Below are 21626 nucleotides of genomic sequence, written 5' to 3' on the forward strand. Positions count from 1 at the left end.
ACATCAAAAAATCAACACAAGATGTCAAAACGGCCAAAACTGTCAGGTGCCCAGGGAAGAAAAAAGAGAAAAGAAGAGGAGGAGAAACGAGAAAAAGACAAGAGGTAGCAGGTAGGTAACGTTAGCCTACATGAAATTATTTGTCTGTTACAGAATGTGATAGTAACCTGGCTTTTTAGCATTAAGCTAATGTTACATGATTCGGCAATTGCTAATCAATAAGTAGCTAGTTCTGTTTTAACGTCGGGTTAATATTGTGGAGGGGGCTAAATTGTTATGGAAAATAATAATGTAACGTTAGGTAATTACAGTACTCCCACCTTACATTTGTATTAGATCTTTTAAGCAGGTGTTTTTGCCTTCTGGTTAGCTAATGTTTGCCCTGCAGGTAATAGTCACTTTTCCACCCCTTTATATATTAGGTATAGTTGTAAGCCTAGTTGTTAAAGTGCACATCATTAATGTTAATTAAGCAATATGTATGTAAAAAATATTGTATTTCATATATTCATTTTTTATTTTTTGCATTCATTTATTTATTCATATTTTTTTTATCTTGTTAACTATTCTGATTGTTAATTTGCTTTCTTTAAGTAAAAAAAAGGTCAAAGACAAAGCTATTCGGTTTCTTGTGAGTATATACACTTCACTGCCGATGTGGGGGGGCGCCACCTAAAATCTTGCCTAGGACGCCAGATTGGTTAGGGCCGGGCCTGATATATATATATATATATATATGTATATTATAAATCTGTCCTGTCCATTCACTCAGACAAATCATATTGTTGATGTAGATGATCATATCTGCTGTACAAATGTACCTTACAAAAGAGAAGTGTTGGATACTTATATTGTTGCCTTTTTTTCTATATGACTGTATTAAATGTTTGGGTAGAATTTCATTAAACAAAACCAGTTTTCTTTTAAGTTATATAGAAAATTATGACAGCTGTGTGTCTATTTTATGAAATAATGTAGTTAATCATAGAATTGGCACCCAATGCTATTAAAAAAGTATTGATTTTGAATCGAGAATCATTTTAAATCGGGTAGTCTTTCTGTATCGAATCGTTACCCCCCAAAAATCTAATTGAATCGAATCGTGCGGTGCCCAAAGATTTACAGCCCTACCATTTACCATCTAAACAGAGAGTACAAGTTGTGTGCTGAAAGATACAACCTTCCCACCAAACAGAGCTAGATCTGCTCAGCACCCAGCTTTTAAAACTTGTATATATATGTATATATATACATACACACACACATATATATATATATATATATATATATATATATATATATATATATATATATACATACATAGATAATATAAAGAATATAAAAATATATATTATTGATATATATATTATATATAGTATGTATATTATTGATATATACATTATATATATATTAATATATATATAATGTATATTTGTTATTTACATACATGTTTGTATTATTTTTAATAATACTTAATTTTTTAGTTATGTTATATATATTATAGTATGTATATTTATATAAATATAAATATTTATATAATTTTTTTAAATATATTTTTTAATTCATTTAAAAAAAAATACTTGATTTTAAGTTATTTATGTGCAAAATAAATGATTCAAAGTCATGAGAACCACAGTTGGTATTCGAAATGAAAGGTGCAAAACAAGGCGAGGAAAACTGATACAAGTCTGCCATCTAGTGGTTGCATTGGTAAATCCTTTAAAGGCGCATTGGTGGCTGCTGCTGCCATCTAGCGGCCAAAAAGTGTAGTGTTTATATATGTACTGTCAATTGACATGGCATACCATTATAACATCATACAGAATGCATACTTACTACTAACAATATTCAACTAGAGTTTAAATTATGTCCATTAATAAACATATTCTTGAAATGCACAGCAGCCTCCCTCCAACACAGTTGCATAAGACAAAAATGTGCTCGCAAGCTTCTAGAAAATGCTGCTTTGGGATTAAGTTGATCTGTTACGGGGTTTCCCGAAGAGTGCACAGGGAGGGTTTTGGGAAGTCTTGATAGAGTTAGAGAGAGAAGTCATCTGGATAGTCATGTGTCCTTTTGAGTGGGTGCGTCTGTGTGTGTGTGTGTGTGTGTGTGTGTGTACAGTTAGTAAGCATGACTCAGGGGAAGCTTGTCTAAAGCATTAGTGGCCTATTTTGTTAGTGTAGTTTCCAAAGAATACACATAGCTTGAGCATGCTGCCTAGTTGACATATGTCAGCTGTTACATTTACTTGGAAATATTACAATTACACAATGCACCGTTGTCCTCTTTTTAATAAGAGAGTTTGGCAACGTACAATTATTTTAAAGGTACTGAAAACATTACATTTTTAATAATGCCTTGTTTGGTGGACATGCTGGTAGGTTGCCATACCCGACAATGAAGGTGGCTGATGTAAGTAAACCGTAGTATGACTGAAAAAGTGTGCCTCTAAGTCTAAATTAACAAAATACTAAAACTAAGAAAAGATCAACTGACCTTTTTCTCATGTCCATTGAAAATATAGTGGTAATGCTTGTATATTATTATATTTACATTATTATATTACTTATTATATGTATATATTATACAGTATAGTAATTACACTGTATGATATATATATTATGTAATTATAATATTCATTATTCATATATATATATATATATATATATATATATATATATATATATATATATATATATATATATATATATATAAACATATGCAAGCTTTTTTTTTAAATAGCTTGTCAGCTTTGTCAGTATAGATACAGATACGGTTTTCCACATTGCATAAACATATGGTGGCGTATTGTTTTGAATTGAATATAATTGCCATAAAAACAACTTTTAATGCATATTTTAAAAAACACACATTCCGCTTTTAGTTAGTATTTACACTAAACATGTTTTTTTTTTATAAGGTTTATTTTTATTTTTGTATAGTTTTGTGTTTGTCATAACATGTACCCTATACAAATAGATATATAATAATTTATATATATATATATATATATATATATATATATATATATATACATATACATATATATGTATATATATCTATATATATCTATATACATATATATATATATATATATATATATATATATATATATATATATATATATATATATATATATATATATATATATATATATATATATATATATATATCTGCGATGAGGTGGCGACTTGTCCAGGGTGTACCCTGCCTTCCGCCCTAATGCAGCTGAGATAGGCTCCAGCACCCCCCGTCACCCCAAAAGGGACAAGTGGTAGAAAATGGATGGATGGATGGATGGATGGATATATATATATATATATATATATATATATATATATATATATATATATATATATATATATATGTCTTAATAAGGTTATCCAAAAAATAGTGCTCGATACCGTAGTAGAGCGCAATATATGTATGTGTGGGGAAAAAAAATCACAAGACTATTTCATCTCTACAGGCCTGTTTCATGAGGGGGGGTACCCTCAATCGTCAGGAGATTTTAATGGGAGCATTCGCATACCATGGTTTATATAGGGCACAGAGTGGGTGGGTACAGGCTGGCGTAGGGGCGTGGTGATTGGCTCATGTGTTTCCTAGGAGGTGTTTCCGTCTGTGGCGGCATGCTGTTACAATTTCGCTGCGCTTGTTGAGGGATGACAGGTCTGGACGGTAAATAATAAACAGTTTCTCTTTCAAGCATAGGTTGCATCTTTTATTACCACTATTGTAAGGTGTGCTGGATGCAAGAATTTGCCATGTTATTGAATATTCAACATTATTGTCTTTGAGGTCCCAAATGTGTTTGCTGAGTTCTGTGGTATTCCGCAGGTTTTGGTTCCTGAAAGAAGCCTTGTGATTGTTCCATCTGGTTTTGAATTCTCCCTCGGTTAATCCTACATATTAACACATCCGACACATATGTAGGATTAACCGAGGGAGAATTCAAAACCAGATGGAACAATCACAAGGCTTCTTTCAGGAACAAAAACCTGCGAAATACCACAGAACTCAGCAAACACATTTGGGACCTCAAAGACAATAATGTTGAATATTCAATAACATGGCAAATTCTTGCATCCAGCACACCTTACAATAGTGGTAATAAAAGATGCAACCTATGCTTGAAAGAGAAACTGTTTATTATTTACCGTCCAGACCTGTCATCCCTCAACAAGCGCAGCGAAATTGTAACAACATGCCGCCATAGACGGAAACACCTCCTAGGTAACACATGAGCCAATCACCACGCCCCTAGGCCAGCCTGTACCCACCCACTCTGTGCCCTATATAAACCATGGTATGCGAATGCTCCCATTAAAATCTCCTGACGATTGAGGGTACCCCCCCTCATGAAACAGGCCTGTAGAGATGAAATAGTCTTGTGATTTTTTTCCCCACACATACATATATTGCGCTCTACTACGGTATCGAGCACTATTTTTTGGATAACCTTATTAAGACATATATATATATATATATATATATATATATATATATATATATATATATATATATATATATATATATATATATATATATATATATATATATATATATATATATATATATATATATATATATATATCTGCGATGAGGTGGCGACTTGTCCAGGGTGTACACTGCCTTCCGCCCTAATGCAGCTGAGATAGGCTCCAGCACCCCCCGTCACCCCAAAAGGGACAAGTGGTAGAAAATGGATGGATGGATGGATGGATGGATATATATATATATATATATATATATATATATATATATATATATATATATAAATGCTGCTTTGGGATTAAGTTGATCTGTTACGGGGTTTGGGAAGTCTTGATAGAGTTACAGAGAGAAGTCATATATATATATATATATATATATATATATATATATATATATATATATATATATATATATATATTTTTTTTTTTTTTTTTTTTCTGGGTCTTGGGAGGTTATATACATATCCAATAACGATAAGAACAACATTAACAGATCAATGTTTTTATTCGCTGTTAATTGCCTGCATTGAATATTCATTATTATTTTTTCACAACTTTATTATAATGTACAAACAATTTAGATAAATAATGCAGAACAGGATGAACAGTTTATATAAGTGAAACTAAAATAGGAAACAAAAAGAAAATAGGGGCTCAAGGTTATTTAGATTATGTAAACAAGTGAACACAAATGTTGCTGTTCTGAGAGAAATTCAGGTCAATAACCAAAATCAATAATATCTTAAAAAACACTTTTTGGTCGTTGGCTTGTAAACTGAAATTTACCCAGAATTTTTAAAGACTATTTTCTGTTTTGTCTAATTTATAAAGGGCAAAAAGCACATTTACCTCTTTTAATAAGTGCTCAACTTTGTTTACTTTGAAGCATCCACTTCCGCCTGTGCAGCCCCTTTAAGCGCCCCCCCTCTGACGTCACTTCCGCAGCCCTTCCCTGATGCTGCCCCTGATGCGAGATCAACAAGAGGCTAGGCCGGGCAGCCAGTAGTGTGAATGAGCTCCGGGCTAACAGTGCCGCTCTGGGCTGCTTTCCTCCCCCAGAAGGAGGGACGACATCTTTTTCTTCCCGTGTCCGTCACACCGACAGGAGAGCTCATTTGGGGCAAAAAATAACGGATGTTATCGTGATGGATTGACCGGAGAGGAGCAGATTTCCCCCCCGCAATACTGGCGTGCATTTGAGCAGCAGGTGTAGTGACGAGCAAAGGAGGCTATCTCAGTGTTCATGAAACTTTGCTACGATTTACGCGCTGGGTAAGAACATTTTTGTATATTAATCATTTTTTACACGGTATCATTTTTAATTCATGCTGTTTAATGTGCACTTTTGGTGTTCAGTTGTTTTAAGGACGTCTTTTAAGCTGGCCACTAATAAACCGAGTAATTACTCCATTTTTAATGTGGTTATGTTTGAAAATGTAACAAGTTAAAGTTTTTTTAATTCGAACTATTAAAACAAATTCCTGCATTTTGACATATGTTCATTTTCAGCAAGAGGCCTTCTTCGGTTCTGAATATTTGTAGTCCATCTTAAGATACCTTATTTGCTGTAATATATTTTGTTTTCTACTTAAAAATGCCCAATTATGTTCATTATTAGGAGCCTGTGCACTATTTTATTGAGCCTCTTTTGTGTTATCAATTTGTCGTATCAAACGTCATTTATTTTTATTTTTTATGCAGTTTGATGTTTGAAGTTTGGCCAAAAACGAGTGCATTTAACGTGGTGCGTTCAGGATACTCGGACATCTGATTTGGCAAAACACCAGCACATCCTACTTAATATTGAGAGAAGATGGGAATGTATGGCGGTTAATTTGTTTATTTTATTATTAAAAAAATGTTATGGCTGAATTTATATAGCTGTTTTTTTTGCATTCGAATTTTGTGAACTGAATTTTTTTGACATACAATTTTACTGACAATTTCATTGAATAAAAGTGTGTGAGCAAAATATGTTTAGAAATACAGTTTGTCAAAATACAGTGTTTTAAAATTCAGTGTGTATAAATTTAGTATTCGTTAGGACTGAAGTCAATCAGGTGCTTCCGTCTTAATTTTCTCCGCTCGGGATGGTTTCCTGCTGCCCCCACTGTGGACTGGACTCTTACTGTTATGCTGGATCCACTATGGACTGGACTCTCACAATATCATGTTAGACCCACTCGACATCCATTGCATTCGGTCTCCCTAGGGGGGGGGGGGTTACCCACATATGCGGTCCTCTCCAAGGTTTCTCAGTCATTCACATCGACGTCCCACTGGGGTGAGTTTTTCCTTGCCCTTATGTGGGCTCTGTACCGCGGATGTCGTTGTGGCTTGTGCAGCCCTTTGAGACACTTGTGATTTAGGGCTATATAAATAAACATTGATTGATTGATTTAATTTACTGGAAGTGGGTCTAGAGTTTCGAAGCAACAAATAAGATGAATTTTTTTGCACTTATTTTTTTTCACTAAATATTTCTACTGTCAAGTTTTTTTACACTGAATTTTTATACACTGATTGTTTTTTACACTGCATTTTAAAACATTAATTTTGCTCCAAATGTTTTATTCACTGACATTGTCTTCATAATTTCATGAAAAAAAAAAATTCTGATCATAAAATGTAAACTCCCAAAATTCAGTGTGCAAAAAAAACTTTAGTAATAAAGACACAAATTAACCTCCTTAGGAATGTCTGTGGAATCATAAAACGCCCATTCCTCATTATTGACAATTCATTTTCACCAATACTTAAACTTCCATTACGTAGTTGTGTGTTTTCCTAATTCCCATGAACGCAACTGCCTGGCATTTAATACAAAAAACAACCTCCAACTGCACTACTGATGAGATCGATCAGTTGGTAACAACATATTGATTGCATTGTTACATAACTGTGTGGCGATATGATTGCTGCTTAGAAAAAGGGAGCAAAGGTCACTAGCTAATTAAATCTTAATGGATTTCTAACCATTTGTACAGTATGAGTAATGACAAAAACTTTTGACTATTGTGTTTGCTCAGCCATCAAGATGTTCCCCCGGGGTTGCATTAGTGCAGAGCTTTTGACAAATATATGTGGACATGTAGATGGTAAAAGTCAAAAATATGAATACAGCATGTCTGTCTTTGAAGGATTTTTGCACCAGTCACTATTGTTCACACCAAAAGCCTTTTTCCGAGTTAATTCTGCAGGAAGAGCTATTTAAAGGTCATGTTAATCCCTCTCTTTGTCAAAGAATTACCCATAGGACAGCCATGCTGTACTCAGCCTAGATAAGAGGATGGCCTTGTATTTTTATTCCAATTTTTATCCAAAAGAGTCAAAACATTGCCCAGACAGAGAAACAAAAGGCCTTGTGACTTTTCAGTTGAACAAGTGGTTCCTGTCAGACAGCCGTTTTGATTTAAAAGGAAGCACACTTGTAGCGTTTTTGGCCTACTTGTGGTTGGAGTACTTCCTTTTTTTCATCACCGGCTGAGCGTCACCGGACTGTAAAGCTCATTTAAGGGAGTTTTTACTGTCAAAAGTTGTTAGGACAACCATTTTTAAAAGTCACGTAATCCTCTACAGCAGGGGTGTCCAAACGTTTTGTCCTGGGGGCTGCTGCATTGGGATAAAAAGATTTGGTAGAGGGCCGAAAGCCGACTGCATGTAAAGTAAAATCCATCCATATATATATATATATATATATATATATATATGAATTAATTAGGGTTGTGAATCTTTGGGTGTCCCACGATTCGATTCAATACCGATTCTTGGGGTCACGATTCGATTCCAAATCGAGTTTTTTTTTTTTTTCAATTCAACACGATTCTCGATTCAAAAACGATTTTTTTCCCCGATTCAAAACGATTCTCTATTCATTCAATACATAGGATTTCAGCTGGATCTACCCCAGTCTGCTATTTTTTTTATAAATGTCTAATGATAACTTCAATGAGGGATTTTTAATCACTGCTATGTTGAAATTGTAACTAATATTGATACTGTTGTTGGTAATATTAATTTTTGTTTCACTACTTTTGTTCTGTGTCGTGTTTGTGTCTCCTCTCAATTGCTGTTTATTGCATTATGGTATTGCTGTGTATTGTTTTGTTGGATTGACTAATAAAAAAAAAATAAAAAAATAAATATATAAATAAATGAAAAAAATCGATTTAAAAAAAAAAAGAAAAGAGAATTGATTCTGAATCGCACAACGTGAGAATCGCGATTCGAATTCGAATCGATTTTTTCCCCGCACCCCTAATAAATATATATATATATATATATATACAGGTAAAAGCCAGTAAATTAGAATATTTTGAAAAACTTGATTTATTTCAGTAATTGCATTCAAAAGATGTAACTTGTACATTATATTTATTCATTGCACACAGACTGATGCATTCAAATGTTTATTTCATTTAATTTTGATGATTTGAAGTGGCAACAAATGAAAATCCAAAATTCCGTGTGTCACAAAATTAGAATATTACTTAAGGCTAATACAAAAAAGGGATTTTTACAAATGTTGGCCAACTGAAAAGTATGAAAATGAAAAATATGAGCATGTACAATACTCAATACTTGGTTGGAGCTCCTTTTGCCTCAATTACTGCGTTAATGCGGCGTGGCATGGAGTCGATGAGTTTCTGGCACTGCTCAGGTGTTATGAGAGCCCAGGTTGCTCTGATAGTGGCCTTCAACTCTTCTGCGTTTTTGGGTCTGGCATTCTGCATCTTCCTTTTCACAATACCCCACAGATTTTCTATGGGGCTAAGGTCAGGGGAGTTGGCGGGCCAATTTAGAACAGAAATACCATGGTCCGTAAACCAGGCACGGGTAGATTTTGCGCTGTGTGCAGGCGCCAAGTCCTGTTGGAACTTGAAATCTCCATCTCCATAGAGCAGGTCAGCAGCAGGAAGCATGAAGTGCTCTAAAACTTGCTGGTAGACGGCTGCGTTGACCCTGGATCTCAGGAAACAGAGTGGACCGACACCAGCAGATGACATGGCACCCCAAACCATCACCCAACCATGCAAATTTTGCATTTCCTTTGGAAATCGAGGTCCCAGAGTCTGGAGGAAGACAGGAGAGGCACAGGATCCACGTTGCCTGAAGTCTAGTGTAAAGTTTCCACCATCAGTGATGGTTTGGGGTGCCATGTCATCTGCTGGTGTCGGTCCACTCTGTTTCCTGAGATCCAGGATCAACGCAGCCGTCTACCAGCAAGTTTTAGAGCACTTCATGCTTCCTGCTGCTGACCTGCTCTATGGAGAGGGAGATTTCAAGTTCCAACAGGACTTGGCGCCTGCACACAGCGCAAAATCTACCCGTGCCTGGTTTACGGACCATGGTATTTCTGTTCTAAATTGGCCCGCCAACTCCCCTGACCTTAGCCCCATAGAAAATCTGTGGGGTATTGTGAAAAGGAAGATGCAGAATGCCAGACCCAAAAACGCAGAAGAGTTGAAGGCCACTATCAGAGCAACCTGGGCTCTCATAACACCTGAGCAGTGCCAGAAACTCATCGACTCCATGCCACGCCGCATTAACGCAGTAATTGAGGCAAAAGGAGCTCCAACCAAGTATTGAGTATTGTACATGCTCATATTTTTCATTTTCATACTTTTCAGTTGGCCAACATTTCTAAAAATCCCTTTTTTGTATTAGCCTTAAGTAATATTCTAATTTTGTGACACACGGAATTTTGGATTTTCATTTGTTGCCACTTCAAATCATCAAAATTAAATGAAATAAACATTTGAATGCATCAGTCTGTGTGCAATGAATAAATATAATGTACAAGTTACACCTTTTGAATGCAATTACTGAAATAAATCAAGTTTTTCAAAATATTCTAATTTACTGGCTTTTACGTGTGTGTGTGTGTGTGTGTGTGTGTGTGTGTGTGTGTGTGTGTGTGTGTGTGTGTGTGTGTGTGTGTGTGTGTGTGTGTGTGTGTGTGTGTGTGTGTGTGTGTGTGTGTGTGTGTGTGTGTGTGTGTGTGTGTGTGTGTGTGTGTGCATACATACATACATACATGTGCGTGTACATATTATGCTAATATAATGGATATATAATTGGATATTAAGAGTGTGTGAAAACCTTGTTTACTTCCGTGACGACCTCCTTAAAGTTTTGTTACCAATCAGAAATATCAAGCAGCTAAAATGCAGCAAAGTGGAGTGTGGAGATAGTGTTTTGCATTTTCCCATCATGCTTTGTAATGGATTTGAATGGGTGTAATACTGATTTTTTTTTTATGGTGCATGGAAGTTATTTTTTTTAATTTTTTTTTTATGATATCCACAAATTGTGTTAAATTGTGTTATGTGTGACCATGTCTGTTGGTATTTTGTGTTGGTTAGATATATATTTTTTTGCGCTATGACTATGGAAGGTTGTTTACATTTGGTCATTCAAGTAAATGCTGTGCTTTGTTTCTTACAAAGCATGATAAGTGGTCATAGACCCGATTAACTCTTGTTTTCCACAAGATGGCGACAAAACAGCAGCATAAGAAATAACTTCCATAGTAAATTGAAGTCTCCCTGCGGCCATGGTCATCACTAAACTCATGGCGCTTTGCGGGCCGCTGGTGGGCCGTAGTTATGACACCCCTGCTCTACAATATTTATTGTTTTTCTACAGTTGCAAAAAAATTATAGCTACACATACATAGCAAAGTTGTTGTATGTCTGTGGTGTCCAAAGTGCGGCCCACGGGCCATTTTTACGCCGCAAATTGTCTTTTTTATTGGCACTTGAAATGTTAAAAAAAATCATTATCCATTAGGGATGTGTCGGTCTGCCCTCTTGTAACCATAACAACGCACGCATATGGCGGTTATCGACGCTGGAAAATATACCGACTTCATTTTCATTCATCGGTCGGTCAACTGACTTATCGAATGTCGGCCCAGGACTAACGATACTCAAATTTGTGGAGTTTTTGCTGTCAAGGCAATCATTTTCAGTTGACTTTTGTTATACGTTGTGGTCGTCCGCAGCCGTGCATTACTAGATTGTCAAACATATTTAACTGAAGCTGAAAAAGCCCTCTTTTTTTAGCTCGTAGAGCAGTTCAAATCTCCCATTCAAAAATGAGCGATTTCGTGGAGCATAGTTTGTATATGCTATCTTTATTTGGAGACATTTTGATAATGAAGGCAGGGTTGCTTATAGTTTTGCCTTTCATAGCGCATAACCCTAGCGCTACTGTGATTGGCTGGTGTAGTGTCTGGGACCTGTATGGCCTAGAGTAGCCTCCAGCTACTACAGGTCACGAGCAGCAAACAGATGGACGTATAGGCTTACACAAGATTGCATAGGAAAGCACTCTGCAAGTTCCTTCTTTATACTGTATTTGTCTGCAGGTGCATGTAAGTTCATGCAATTGTATCTTGCTTCTGCATTTATTCTATTCTATGCGCAGCACACGCATTATGTGACGGCGTGCATGTTTTCGTCAGATCTAATCAAGAGTAGTTATTTTAATGTGACGTAACATTTAATGAAAATTGCAGCAGTTGCAATTTTGTAGTTGTCCTCAAAACTCTTTTGGATACAAACCAAATCACCTACCTTTTTTATTAGGTATGAATATTTCAAAACTAGCGGGTTCAATGAGGTTGATGGTCAAATCAATTAGTCGAACCATAAATGAAAAGGAACTCGATAGGGATCTAACTATTCATCCACTACGTCGATCTATCGATGTCTATTCCTAAGATTCAATACATCGATCTGTGCTCTGCAAGTTGGCCTTCCCTAACAAAATTCTAAAAATCACATTCAACATTTAATAATAACCTCTTAAAATGAAAGTGTAAAAATAAGGAATATGTTAAATGTTTTAAGTGTAAGAAAATAATGCAAAGTGTGAAAATGTCAACAGAGAAACCTGAGAACTGTTTTCTGCAGGTTTAGTGCCAGGGAGTTACGGCTGGGCTCTAGAGGGTGAGCGCGGCTAGAGTGGTGTGGTAGTTCCGGTCTTGGTGGGGACGAGCGCCTTGCATCATTTTCAGACCACATAGGTCTGACTACGGTTGCTTTGGAAAAATTGGGGAAATCCAAAAAGTGCCATACTGTTGAGGTGACTTTTCCTCTTTTATCCACAATTTCTTCATTTTTACTTTCCCTTCTCACTCCGTGCAAGGAATCAACTGTGAGACAACAAGATGGCGCAACCTGCTTGTCAACTTCCGCTTTCTTCCGACAAGGAAAAAAAAAAACATCGAAAGCATTTTTTATTGATACGTCAATTATGTGTTTATTGAGATATATACTGATATCGATTCATAGCCCAGACCCAGATGGCAACGACAAAACAAACCACCCGACCGTTTTCCCAACTGAAGAAAAAAAAACCCACTACACTTTAAAATATTACATTTTTATTGAAGTTTAATTTTTGCCAGGAGTTTGAGAGTCCACATTTTATTTATTTAATTCTATTTATTTAAGATAGTTATTGACCTTCCAAGCACAATGATATACTAATAAGAAATACATGTTTTGCTTTTGAAAGGGTTCGATGTCTTCTTCTTCTTCTTCTTTTTTCTTATTTCTCCTTCTCCTTCCTTCTTTCTTCTTCTTTTCCTTCTTCTTCTTCCTCCTCCTTTGTATCCTTCTCATTCTTTTTATTTCTTCTTCTTTGTTCCTTTTCTCCTCTTCCTTCTTTTTCTTCTTAGTGCTTAATTTGTCTTAAGATAATGCTGACGATTATATAGTTTATTGGCAATAATTTGTGGGACAATAGGTTGAGTGGATCCAACATTACAACAAACAAAAATTCACAAGTTATTATGATATGATTATAACAACTACAAGAATCCAAGGATTCTATGAACTTTTATTGTCATATCAGCACACATGAAATGGCACACAATTTAGTAACGCAGGTCCCAGATTTAGCCCAATGAGTACCACGAGAGTACATCATAATTGAATGATATGGTATATAAATAGAGTAGGTTAATAAATCGCATGTACAGGTAAAAGCCAGTAAATTAGAATATTTTGAAAAACTTGATTTATTTCAGTAATTGCATTCAAAAGGTGTAACTTGTACATTATATTTATTCATTGCACACAGACTGATGCATTCAAATGTTTATTTCATTTAATTTTGATGATTTGAAGTGGCAACAAATGAAAATCCAAAATTCCGTGTGTCACAAAATTAGAATATTACTTAAGGCTAATACAAAAAAGGGATTTTTAGAAATGTTGGCCAACTGAAAAGTATGAAAATGAAAAATATGAGCATGTACAATACTCAATACTTGGTTGGAGCTCCTTTTGCCTCAATTACTGCGTTAATGCGGCGTGGCATGGAGTCGATGAGTTTCTGGCACTGCTCAGGTGTTATGAGAGCCCAGGTTGCTCTGATAGTGGCCTTCAACTCTTCTGCGTTTTTGGGTCTGGCATTCTGCATCTTCCTTTTCAGAATACCACACAGATTTTCTATGGGGCTAAGGTCAGGGGAGTTGGCGGGCCAATTTAGAACAGAAATACCATGGTCCGTAAACCAGGCACGGGTAGATTTTGCGCTGTGTGCAGGCGCCAAGTCCTGTTGGAACTTGAAATCTCCATCTCCATAGAGCAGGTCTGCAGCAGGAAGCATGAAGTGCTCTAAAACTTGCTGGTAGACGGCTGCGTTGACCCTGGATCTCAGGAAACAGAGTGGACCGACACCAGCTGGACTGCTGCTGAGTGGTCCAAAGTCATGTTTTCTGACGAAAGCAAATTTTGCATTTCCTTTGGAAATCGAGGTCCCAGAGTCTGGAGGAAGACAGGAGAGGCACAGGATCCACGTTGCCTGAAGTCTAGTGTAAAGTTTCCACCATCAGTGATGGTTTGGGGTGCCATGTCATCTGCTGGTGTCAGTCCACTCTGTTTCCTGAGATCCAGGGTCAACGCAGCCGTCTACCAGCAAGTTTTAGAGCACTTCATGCTTCCTGCTGCTGACCTGCTCTATGGAGATGGAGATTTCAAGTTCCAACAGGACTTGGCGCCTGCACACAGCGCAAAATCTACCCGTGCCTGGTTTACGGACCATGGTATTTCTGTTCTAAATTGGCCCGCCAACTCCCCTGACCTTAGCCCCATAGAAAATCTGTGGGGTATTGTGAAAAGGAAGATGCAGAATGCCAGACCCAAAAACGCAGAAGAGTTGAAGGCCACTATCAGAGCAACCTGGGCTCTCATAACACCTGAGCAGTGCCAGAAACTCATCGACTCCATGCCACGCCGCATTAACGCAGTAATTGAGGCAAAAGGAGCTCCAACCAAGTATTGAGTATTGTACATGCTCATATTTTTCATTTTCATACTTTTCAGTTGGCCAACATTTCTAAAAATCCCTTTTTTGTATTAGCCTTACACAATATTCTAATTTTGTGATTTTCATTTGTTGCCACTTCAAATCATCAAAATTAAATGAAATAAACATTTGAATGCATCAGCCTGTGTGCAATGAATAAATATAATGTACAAGTTACACCTTTTGAATGCAATTACTGAAATAAATCAAGTTTTTCAAAATATTCTAATTGACTGGCTTTTACCTGTATATGATGTTTGTTATCCGCAGTACTGTGTAGTCTTTGTGATGTGGATAACTGCTACTTGCTGAATTCTACACCTCTGAACAAACTATTGTTTACCAGAAAGACAGGTGAACTCCAACAGAGGTGAACTATTTTTTTATTTTTTTTTGTATGTCTGGAAACATTTCTTCCATCCATCCATTTTCTACCGCTTGTCCCTCTCTGGGTGCTGGAGCTTATCTCAGCTGCATTCGGGCGGTAGGCGGGGTACACCTTGGACAAGTCGCCACAGGGCCAACACAGATTGACAGACAACATTTACACTCACACACTAGGGACCATTTTTCGTGTTGCCAATCAACCTATCCCCAGGTGCATGTCTTCGGAGGTGGAGGAAAGCTCCACTCAAACAATGCTGTCATTAGGCCTTTTTCCAACACAGGAACTTAAATAAAACACCCTCATGTGTTTCCCCAAAAAACTACCTAGGTAGATTTAGTATTAGTTCTTCAGGAACTATTTTAGGTTCCTAGTAGCGAGGTGGGACTTTTGAAGTTTGCTGCTGATTGGTTGAACACGTCAATAATGAATAAAGCAAAACATGTTCTAGACAAAAAATCACTTCATATTCTCTACTGCTCACTAGTGTTACCATATCTGAGTTACTGTGTAGAAATATGGGGAAATAATTACAAAAGTACACTTCATTCATTAACGGTGTTACAAAAAAGATCAGTTAGAATAATACATAATGTTGGATATAGAGAACACACAAACCCTTTATTTATTGAATCAAAGATACTGAAATTCTAAGACATTCATAAGAATTTGCAAACAGCTAAAATTATACACAAAGCAAACTATAACCTGCTACCCAAGAATATACAACAATTCTTCTCAAAAAAAGAGGAGAAATATAATCTTAGAGAGAAATGTAATTTAAAACATTTGTATGCACGTACAACACTTAAGACCTTCAGTATATCGGTATGTGGAATTAAATTATGGAATGGATTAAGCAAAGCAATCAAACAATGTACTAATATGATCCACTTCAAGAAACTCTTCAAACTTAAAGTGTTTACAAAGTACAAAGAAGAAGAACCATGATAAACATTCTGAATTTATTTAACTCATCCATTCTTTCATTCTTTCACTCACAAAATAATCTTACTTATCTCAACATATGAAATGTAACTTACTTCACCAATTATTATTTATTTACTTATTTTTATTGTGATTACTTATGGAGTATATTGTGAATAAATTGAGAACAGGAAGTGAACAAAAGTTTTAGCAACTGTTATGTAAAAGAAAAGGGGTAGGATTAAATAAGCTCTGCTTCTTCCTACTCCCTTTCGAACATGTTGAAAAGAGAAACTGGAGATTGTGATGTATCATGTTGTATGCTTGCATGTTCGAAATAAACTCAAACTCAAACAGTTGGGGCATTTCTAAAAACGTTGTTTTCGAACACAACAACTGCCATTAAAGAATGCGAGTCGACTTGTTTATTTCTTATTTCTTGTGTTTTATACTTGACAATGAAGAGAAAGAAGAACAAAAGGAACTTTTGACATGCAGGAACTTTAGTGTGGCATCTGTGTGCTGAAAAACGCTGATTAGTGGAATGATCTTGTAGTGATTTTACTCAGCCGTAGTCTTTAATCCAATATGCAGTTTGATATTGTTTATGCATTTTTATAAACTTAATTTTAATACGCTAAGCTACGAGAAGTGTATAGACTATTGTTAACATATTTACAGATGAATATAAAGCATTCAGCCGAACTTCGAAGCTGCTTGCTGGTAGTCTGACCTTTTAGTGGACAAAGGTAAATCACATTAAATATTCAATATTTACTTTGTTACATGCTGTAAAAGTAGCCTGTGACATGCCAGCTGTGGAGTTATTCTTCTCAACCCGAGTGAACCAAATTTTAATGCTATAAGGCTGATGCAAATCTGATCTTTAAAATCCGATACTTTGTTTTTAAGTCATAAGGTTTTGTATGTTATTGATGTGTATTTGATTTACTTACTCTTTAGTCAAATAAATATGACCTAATATTGTCTTCTTTATTTACATTACATCAGTGTAGAAATATAATGTACCAATCATCCATACGTCATCAGCCTGATTTGTATAAACTACCTGAACTGTGAAGTGCGGTGGAAACAAACTTCTACAGTAGTGAACTTAAAGTAGTAGAACCTAAAGTTCCTTGAACTTTTGGTGGAAAAAGGCCTATTTATTGTCTTTATGCAAGCTACCTATTTCAGACCCCTGTCGTATATTCTTCGAATACGGATTTATACATACTGGACATGCGACCCAGGAGAGAGCTTTCTTCAAGCAGGTCAGAGCTTTTCTTTTTGTCACTTACACACATGCTAATATTGTCGTTGATTTAATTTTATTTTTCACAAAGGGGGCTGTCTTATATCATCCTATGCTTACTCAGGAAAGCCAGTGACCTGGAGGGATTAATTTGGTCTTAAAAAAATGTTTTTCAAAATTCAGATCTTGAAATAGTGGTTTTCTCATATTTGGGTCACTACGGTTGTTGTATTAGTTGAATAAATCTTTACTCTAGCTTGACAGTTGGTTGTCAACCATTTTGCGCTCACCCGTTGTGGAAATGAAATCAATAATCAAGGCCTACCAATGTGCTGTCGTCAGTTGTGTGCAAGACTGGTTGAAAGGATGTGGTTTTGGTTACAAGTGCACATATCCTGTGGAGGCTGAACAGCACAGCAAACTTTCCTTTGCAGCGTTACGGTATTTACCGTGTTGCCCTTTTGATCCATCCCCATGCAGGGTTGCCGTCCGCCATGTTAAGTTAAAGCCCAGGTGCGCGGTGTTGACTATGCTCAAGCGCCTGGACAAGATCCGCTTCCGAGGCCCAAGGACGAGAGACGACTTCCCCGAGCTGGGCGAGTCGCCGCCCGCCTCCGACAACGAATGTAGCGACGACATGCAGCTGAAGCCGCGAGCAGCGCCGCGAGAAGGCGACGACCTCCTGCGAGATCCTGTAGGTGCTACTCAAACGAAATGCATCTCTCTGTGTCCTTTTTAAATGTTTGGCAGCACTCGTGAAGGTGCTGTTTTAGCGCACTCATGAATTATTCTGCTTGATTATGCAGCTTTGACCTCATCACAGCTTTTACGTCAACCGCAGAGGGGAGCAAAACATGCAGATTCTGTCCTTAGCGTTTGCTGCCGGGCTGTAACGTACAAATTCTGCAGTCACGTAAATAAATCCTTTATCATACAACACCAGATTAGTCACTTAAAAGTGCTTTCTAAATAAGACCATTCCTTTAAAAATATATATATTTTTTTAAATCTATTAATGTTAAGACATTTCTCGATTAAATTAATAACAAATTATTTATTTACATGTTATAACATATACATATATTTTAGATAATTAGGGTAAAAAATATAAACTTTTCATTTAGCTGCTTGTTATTAGTGTAAGTCCTAAGTGTCCAAATACTTTTGTCTAGTGTTAGTCCAAAGTGTCCCAATACTTTTGTCAACTTGTATTCCATAAGTGTCCCAATACTGTAGCCTAGGATTAGTCCCAAGTGTCCCAATACTTTTGTCCAGTGTTAGTCCCAAGTGTCCCAATACTTTTGCCTAGTGTTAGTCCTAAGTGTCCCAATACTTTTGTCCAGTATTAGTCCTAAGTGTCCCAATACTTTTGTCTAGTGTAAGTCCTAAGTGTCCCAATACTTTTGTCTACTTGTAGTCCATAAGTGTCCCAATACTTTTGCCTTGACAGTCCTAAGTGTCCCAATACATTTGTCTACTTGTAGTCCATAAGTGTCCCAATACTTTTGCCTAGTGTTAGTTCTAAGTGTCCCAATACTTTTGTCTAGTGTTAGTCCTTAGTGTCCCAATACTTTTGTCAAGTGTCAGTCCTAAGTGTCCCAATACTTGTGTCCAATGTCAGTCCTAAGTGTCCCAATACTTTTGCCTAGTGTTAGTCCTAAGTATCCCAATCCTTTTGTCCAATGTCAGTCCTAAGTGTCCCAATACTTTTGTCCAGTGTTAGTCTTAAGTGTCCCAATACTTTTGTCTACTTGTAGTCCATAAGTGTCCCAATACTTTTGCCTTGTGTCAGTCCTAAGTGTCCCAATACATTTGTCTACTTGTAGTCCATAAGTGTCCCAATACTTTTGCCTAGTGTTAGTTCTAAGTGTCCCAATACTTTTGTCTAGTGTTAGTCCTTAGTGTCCCAATACTTTTGTCAAGTGTCAGTCCTAAGTGTCCCAATACTTTTGTCCAATGTCAGTCCTAAGTGTCCCAATACTTTTGCCTAGTGTTAGTCCTAAGTATCCCAATCCTTTTGTCCAATGTCAGTCCTAAGTGTCCCAATACTTTTGTCCAGTGTTAGTCTTAAGTGTCCCAATACTTTTGTCTACTTGTAGTCCATAAGTGTCACAATACTTTTGCCTAGTGTTAGTTCTAAGTGTCCCAATACTTTTGCCTAGTGTTAGTCTTAAGTGTCCCAATACTTTTGTCTACTTGTAGTCCATAAGTGTCCCAATACTTTTGCCCTGTGTAAGTCCTAAGTGTCCCAATACTTTTGTCTACTTGTAGTCCATAAGTGTCCCAATACTTTTGCCTTGTGTCAGTCCTAAGTGTCCCAATACATTTGTCTACTTGTAGTCCATAAGTGTCCCAATACTTTTGCCTAGTGTTAGTTCTAAGTGTCCCAATACTTTTGCCTAGTGTTAGTCCTAAGTATCCCAATCCTTTTGTCCAATGTCAGTCCTAAGTGTCCCAATACTTTTGTCCAGTGTTAGTCTTAAGTGTCCCAATACTTTTGTCTACTTGTAGTCCATAAGTGTCCCAATACTTTTGCCCTGTGTTAGTCCTAAGTGTCCCAATACATGTCTACTTGTAGTCCATAAGTGTCCCAATACTTTTGCCTAGTGTTAGTTCTAAGTGTCCCAATACTTTTGCCTAGTGTTAGTCCTAAGTATCCCAATCCTTTTGTCCAATGTCAGTCCTAAGTGTCCCAATACTTTTGTCCAGTGTTAGTCTTAAGTGTCCCAATACTTTTGTCTACTTGTAGTCCATAAGTGTCCCAATACTTTTGCCCTGTGTTAGTCCTAAGTGTCCCAATACATTTGTCTACTTGTAGTCCATAAGTGTCCCAATACTTTTGCCTAGTGTTAGTTCTAAGTGTCCCAATACTTTTGTCTAGTGTTAGTCCTAAGTATCCCAATCCTTTTGTCCAATGTCAGTCCTAAGTGTCCCAATACTTTTGTCCAGTGTTAGTCTTAAGTGTCCCAATACTTTTGTCTACTTGTAGTCCATAAGTGTCCCAATACTTTTGCCTAGTGTTAGTCCTAAGTGTCCCAATACATTTGTCTACTTGTAGTCCATAAGTGTTCCAATACTTTTGTCTAGTGTTAGTCCATAAGTGTCCCAATACTTTTGCCTAGTGTTAGTCCTAAGTGTCCCAATCCTTTTGTTCAATGTCAGCCCTAAGTGTCCCAATACTTTTGTCCAGTGTTAGTCTTAAGTGTCCCAATACTTTTGTCTACTTGTAGTCCATAAGTGTCCCAATACTTTTGCCTTGTGTCAGTCCTAAGTGTCCCAATACATTTGTCTACTTGTAGTCCATAAGTGTCCCAATACTTTTGCCTAGTGTTAGTCCTAAGTGTCCCAATACTTTTGTCCAGTGTTAGTCCTAAGTGTCCCAATACTTTTGCCTAGTGTTAGTTCTAAGTGTCCCAATACTTTTGTCTAGTGTTAGTCCTTAGTGTCCCAATACTTTTGTCCAGTGTTAGTCCATAAGTGTCCCAATACTTTTGCCTAGTGTTAGTTCTAAGTGTCCCAATACTTTTGTCTAGTGTTAGTCCTTAGTGTCCCAATACTTTTGTCAAGTGTCAGTCCTAAGTGTCCCAATACTTTTGTCTACGTGTAGTCCATAAGTGTCCCAATACTTTTGCCTAGTGTTAGTCCTAAGTGTCCCAATACATTTGTCTACTTGTAGTCCATAAGTGTTCCAATACTTTTGTCTAGTTTTAGTCCATAAGTGTCCCAATACTTTTGCCTAGTGTTAGTCCTAAGTGTCCCAATCCTTTTGTTCAATGTCAGCCCTAAGTGTCCCAATACTTTTGTCCAGTGTTAGTCTTAAGTGTCCCAATACTTTTGTCTACTTGTAGTCCATAAGTGTCCCAATACTTTTGTCTACTTGTAGTCCATAAGTGTCCCAATACTTTTGCCTAGTGTTAGTCCTAAGTGTCCCAATACATTTGTCTACTTGTAGTCCATAAGTGTCCCAATACTTTTGCCTAGTGTTAGTTCTAAGTGTCCCAATACTTTTGTCTAGTATTAGTCCTAAGTGTCCCAATACTTTTGTCTAGTGTAAGTCCTAAGTGTCCCAATACTTTTGTCTACTTGTAGTCCAGAAGTGTCCCAATACTTTTGCCTTGTGTCAGTCCTAAGTGTCCCAATACATTTGTCTACTTGTAGTCCATAAGTGTCCCAATACTTTTGCCTAGTGTTAGTTCTAAGTGTCCCAATACTTTTGTCTAGTGTTAGTCCTTAGTGT

The 21626-nt window shown here is 36.8% G+C and overlaps 1 protein-coding gene across 3 annotated transcripts in view; it reads left to right on the top strand.

Annotated features, from left to right (window-relative positions):
- Positions 1-5423: 5423 nt before the first annotated feature.
- Positions 5424-21626, top strand: part of gramd4a (GRAM domain containing 4a) — a 105515-nt gene continuing 89312 nt past the window's right edge. Inside the window, exons 1-2 of one of the 3 annotated variants that reach the window (XM_061959767.1) lie at positions 5424-5771; positions 17870-18083. In XM_061959767.1, coding sequence (XP_061815751.1) covers positions 5743-5771; positions 17870-18083 — 243 coding nt within the window. In that variant the 5' untranslated portion in view covers positions 5424-5742. The remainder of the gene's footprint in view (positions 5772-17869; positions 18084-21626) is intronic. The other 2 variants (XM_061959768.2, XM_061959770.2) reach the window with 2 other exon arrangements.

The sequence above is a fragment of the Nerophis lumbriciformis genome, linkage group LG05 (genome assembly GCF_033978685.3).
Source record: "Nerophis lumbriciformis linkage group LG05, RoL_Nlum_v2.1, whole genome shotgun sequence".
Classification (NCBI taxonomy): Eukaryota; Metazoa; Chordata; class Actinopteri; order Syngnathiformes; family Syngnathidae; genus Nerophis; species Nerophis lumbriciformis.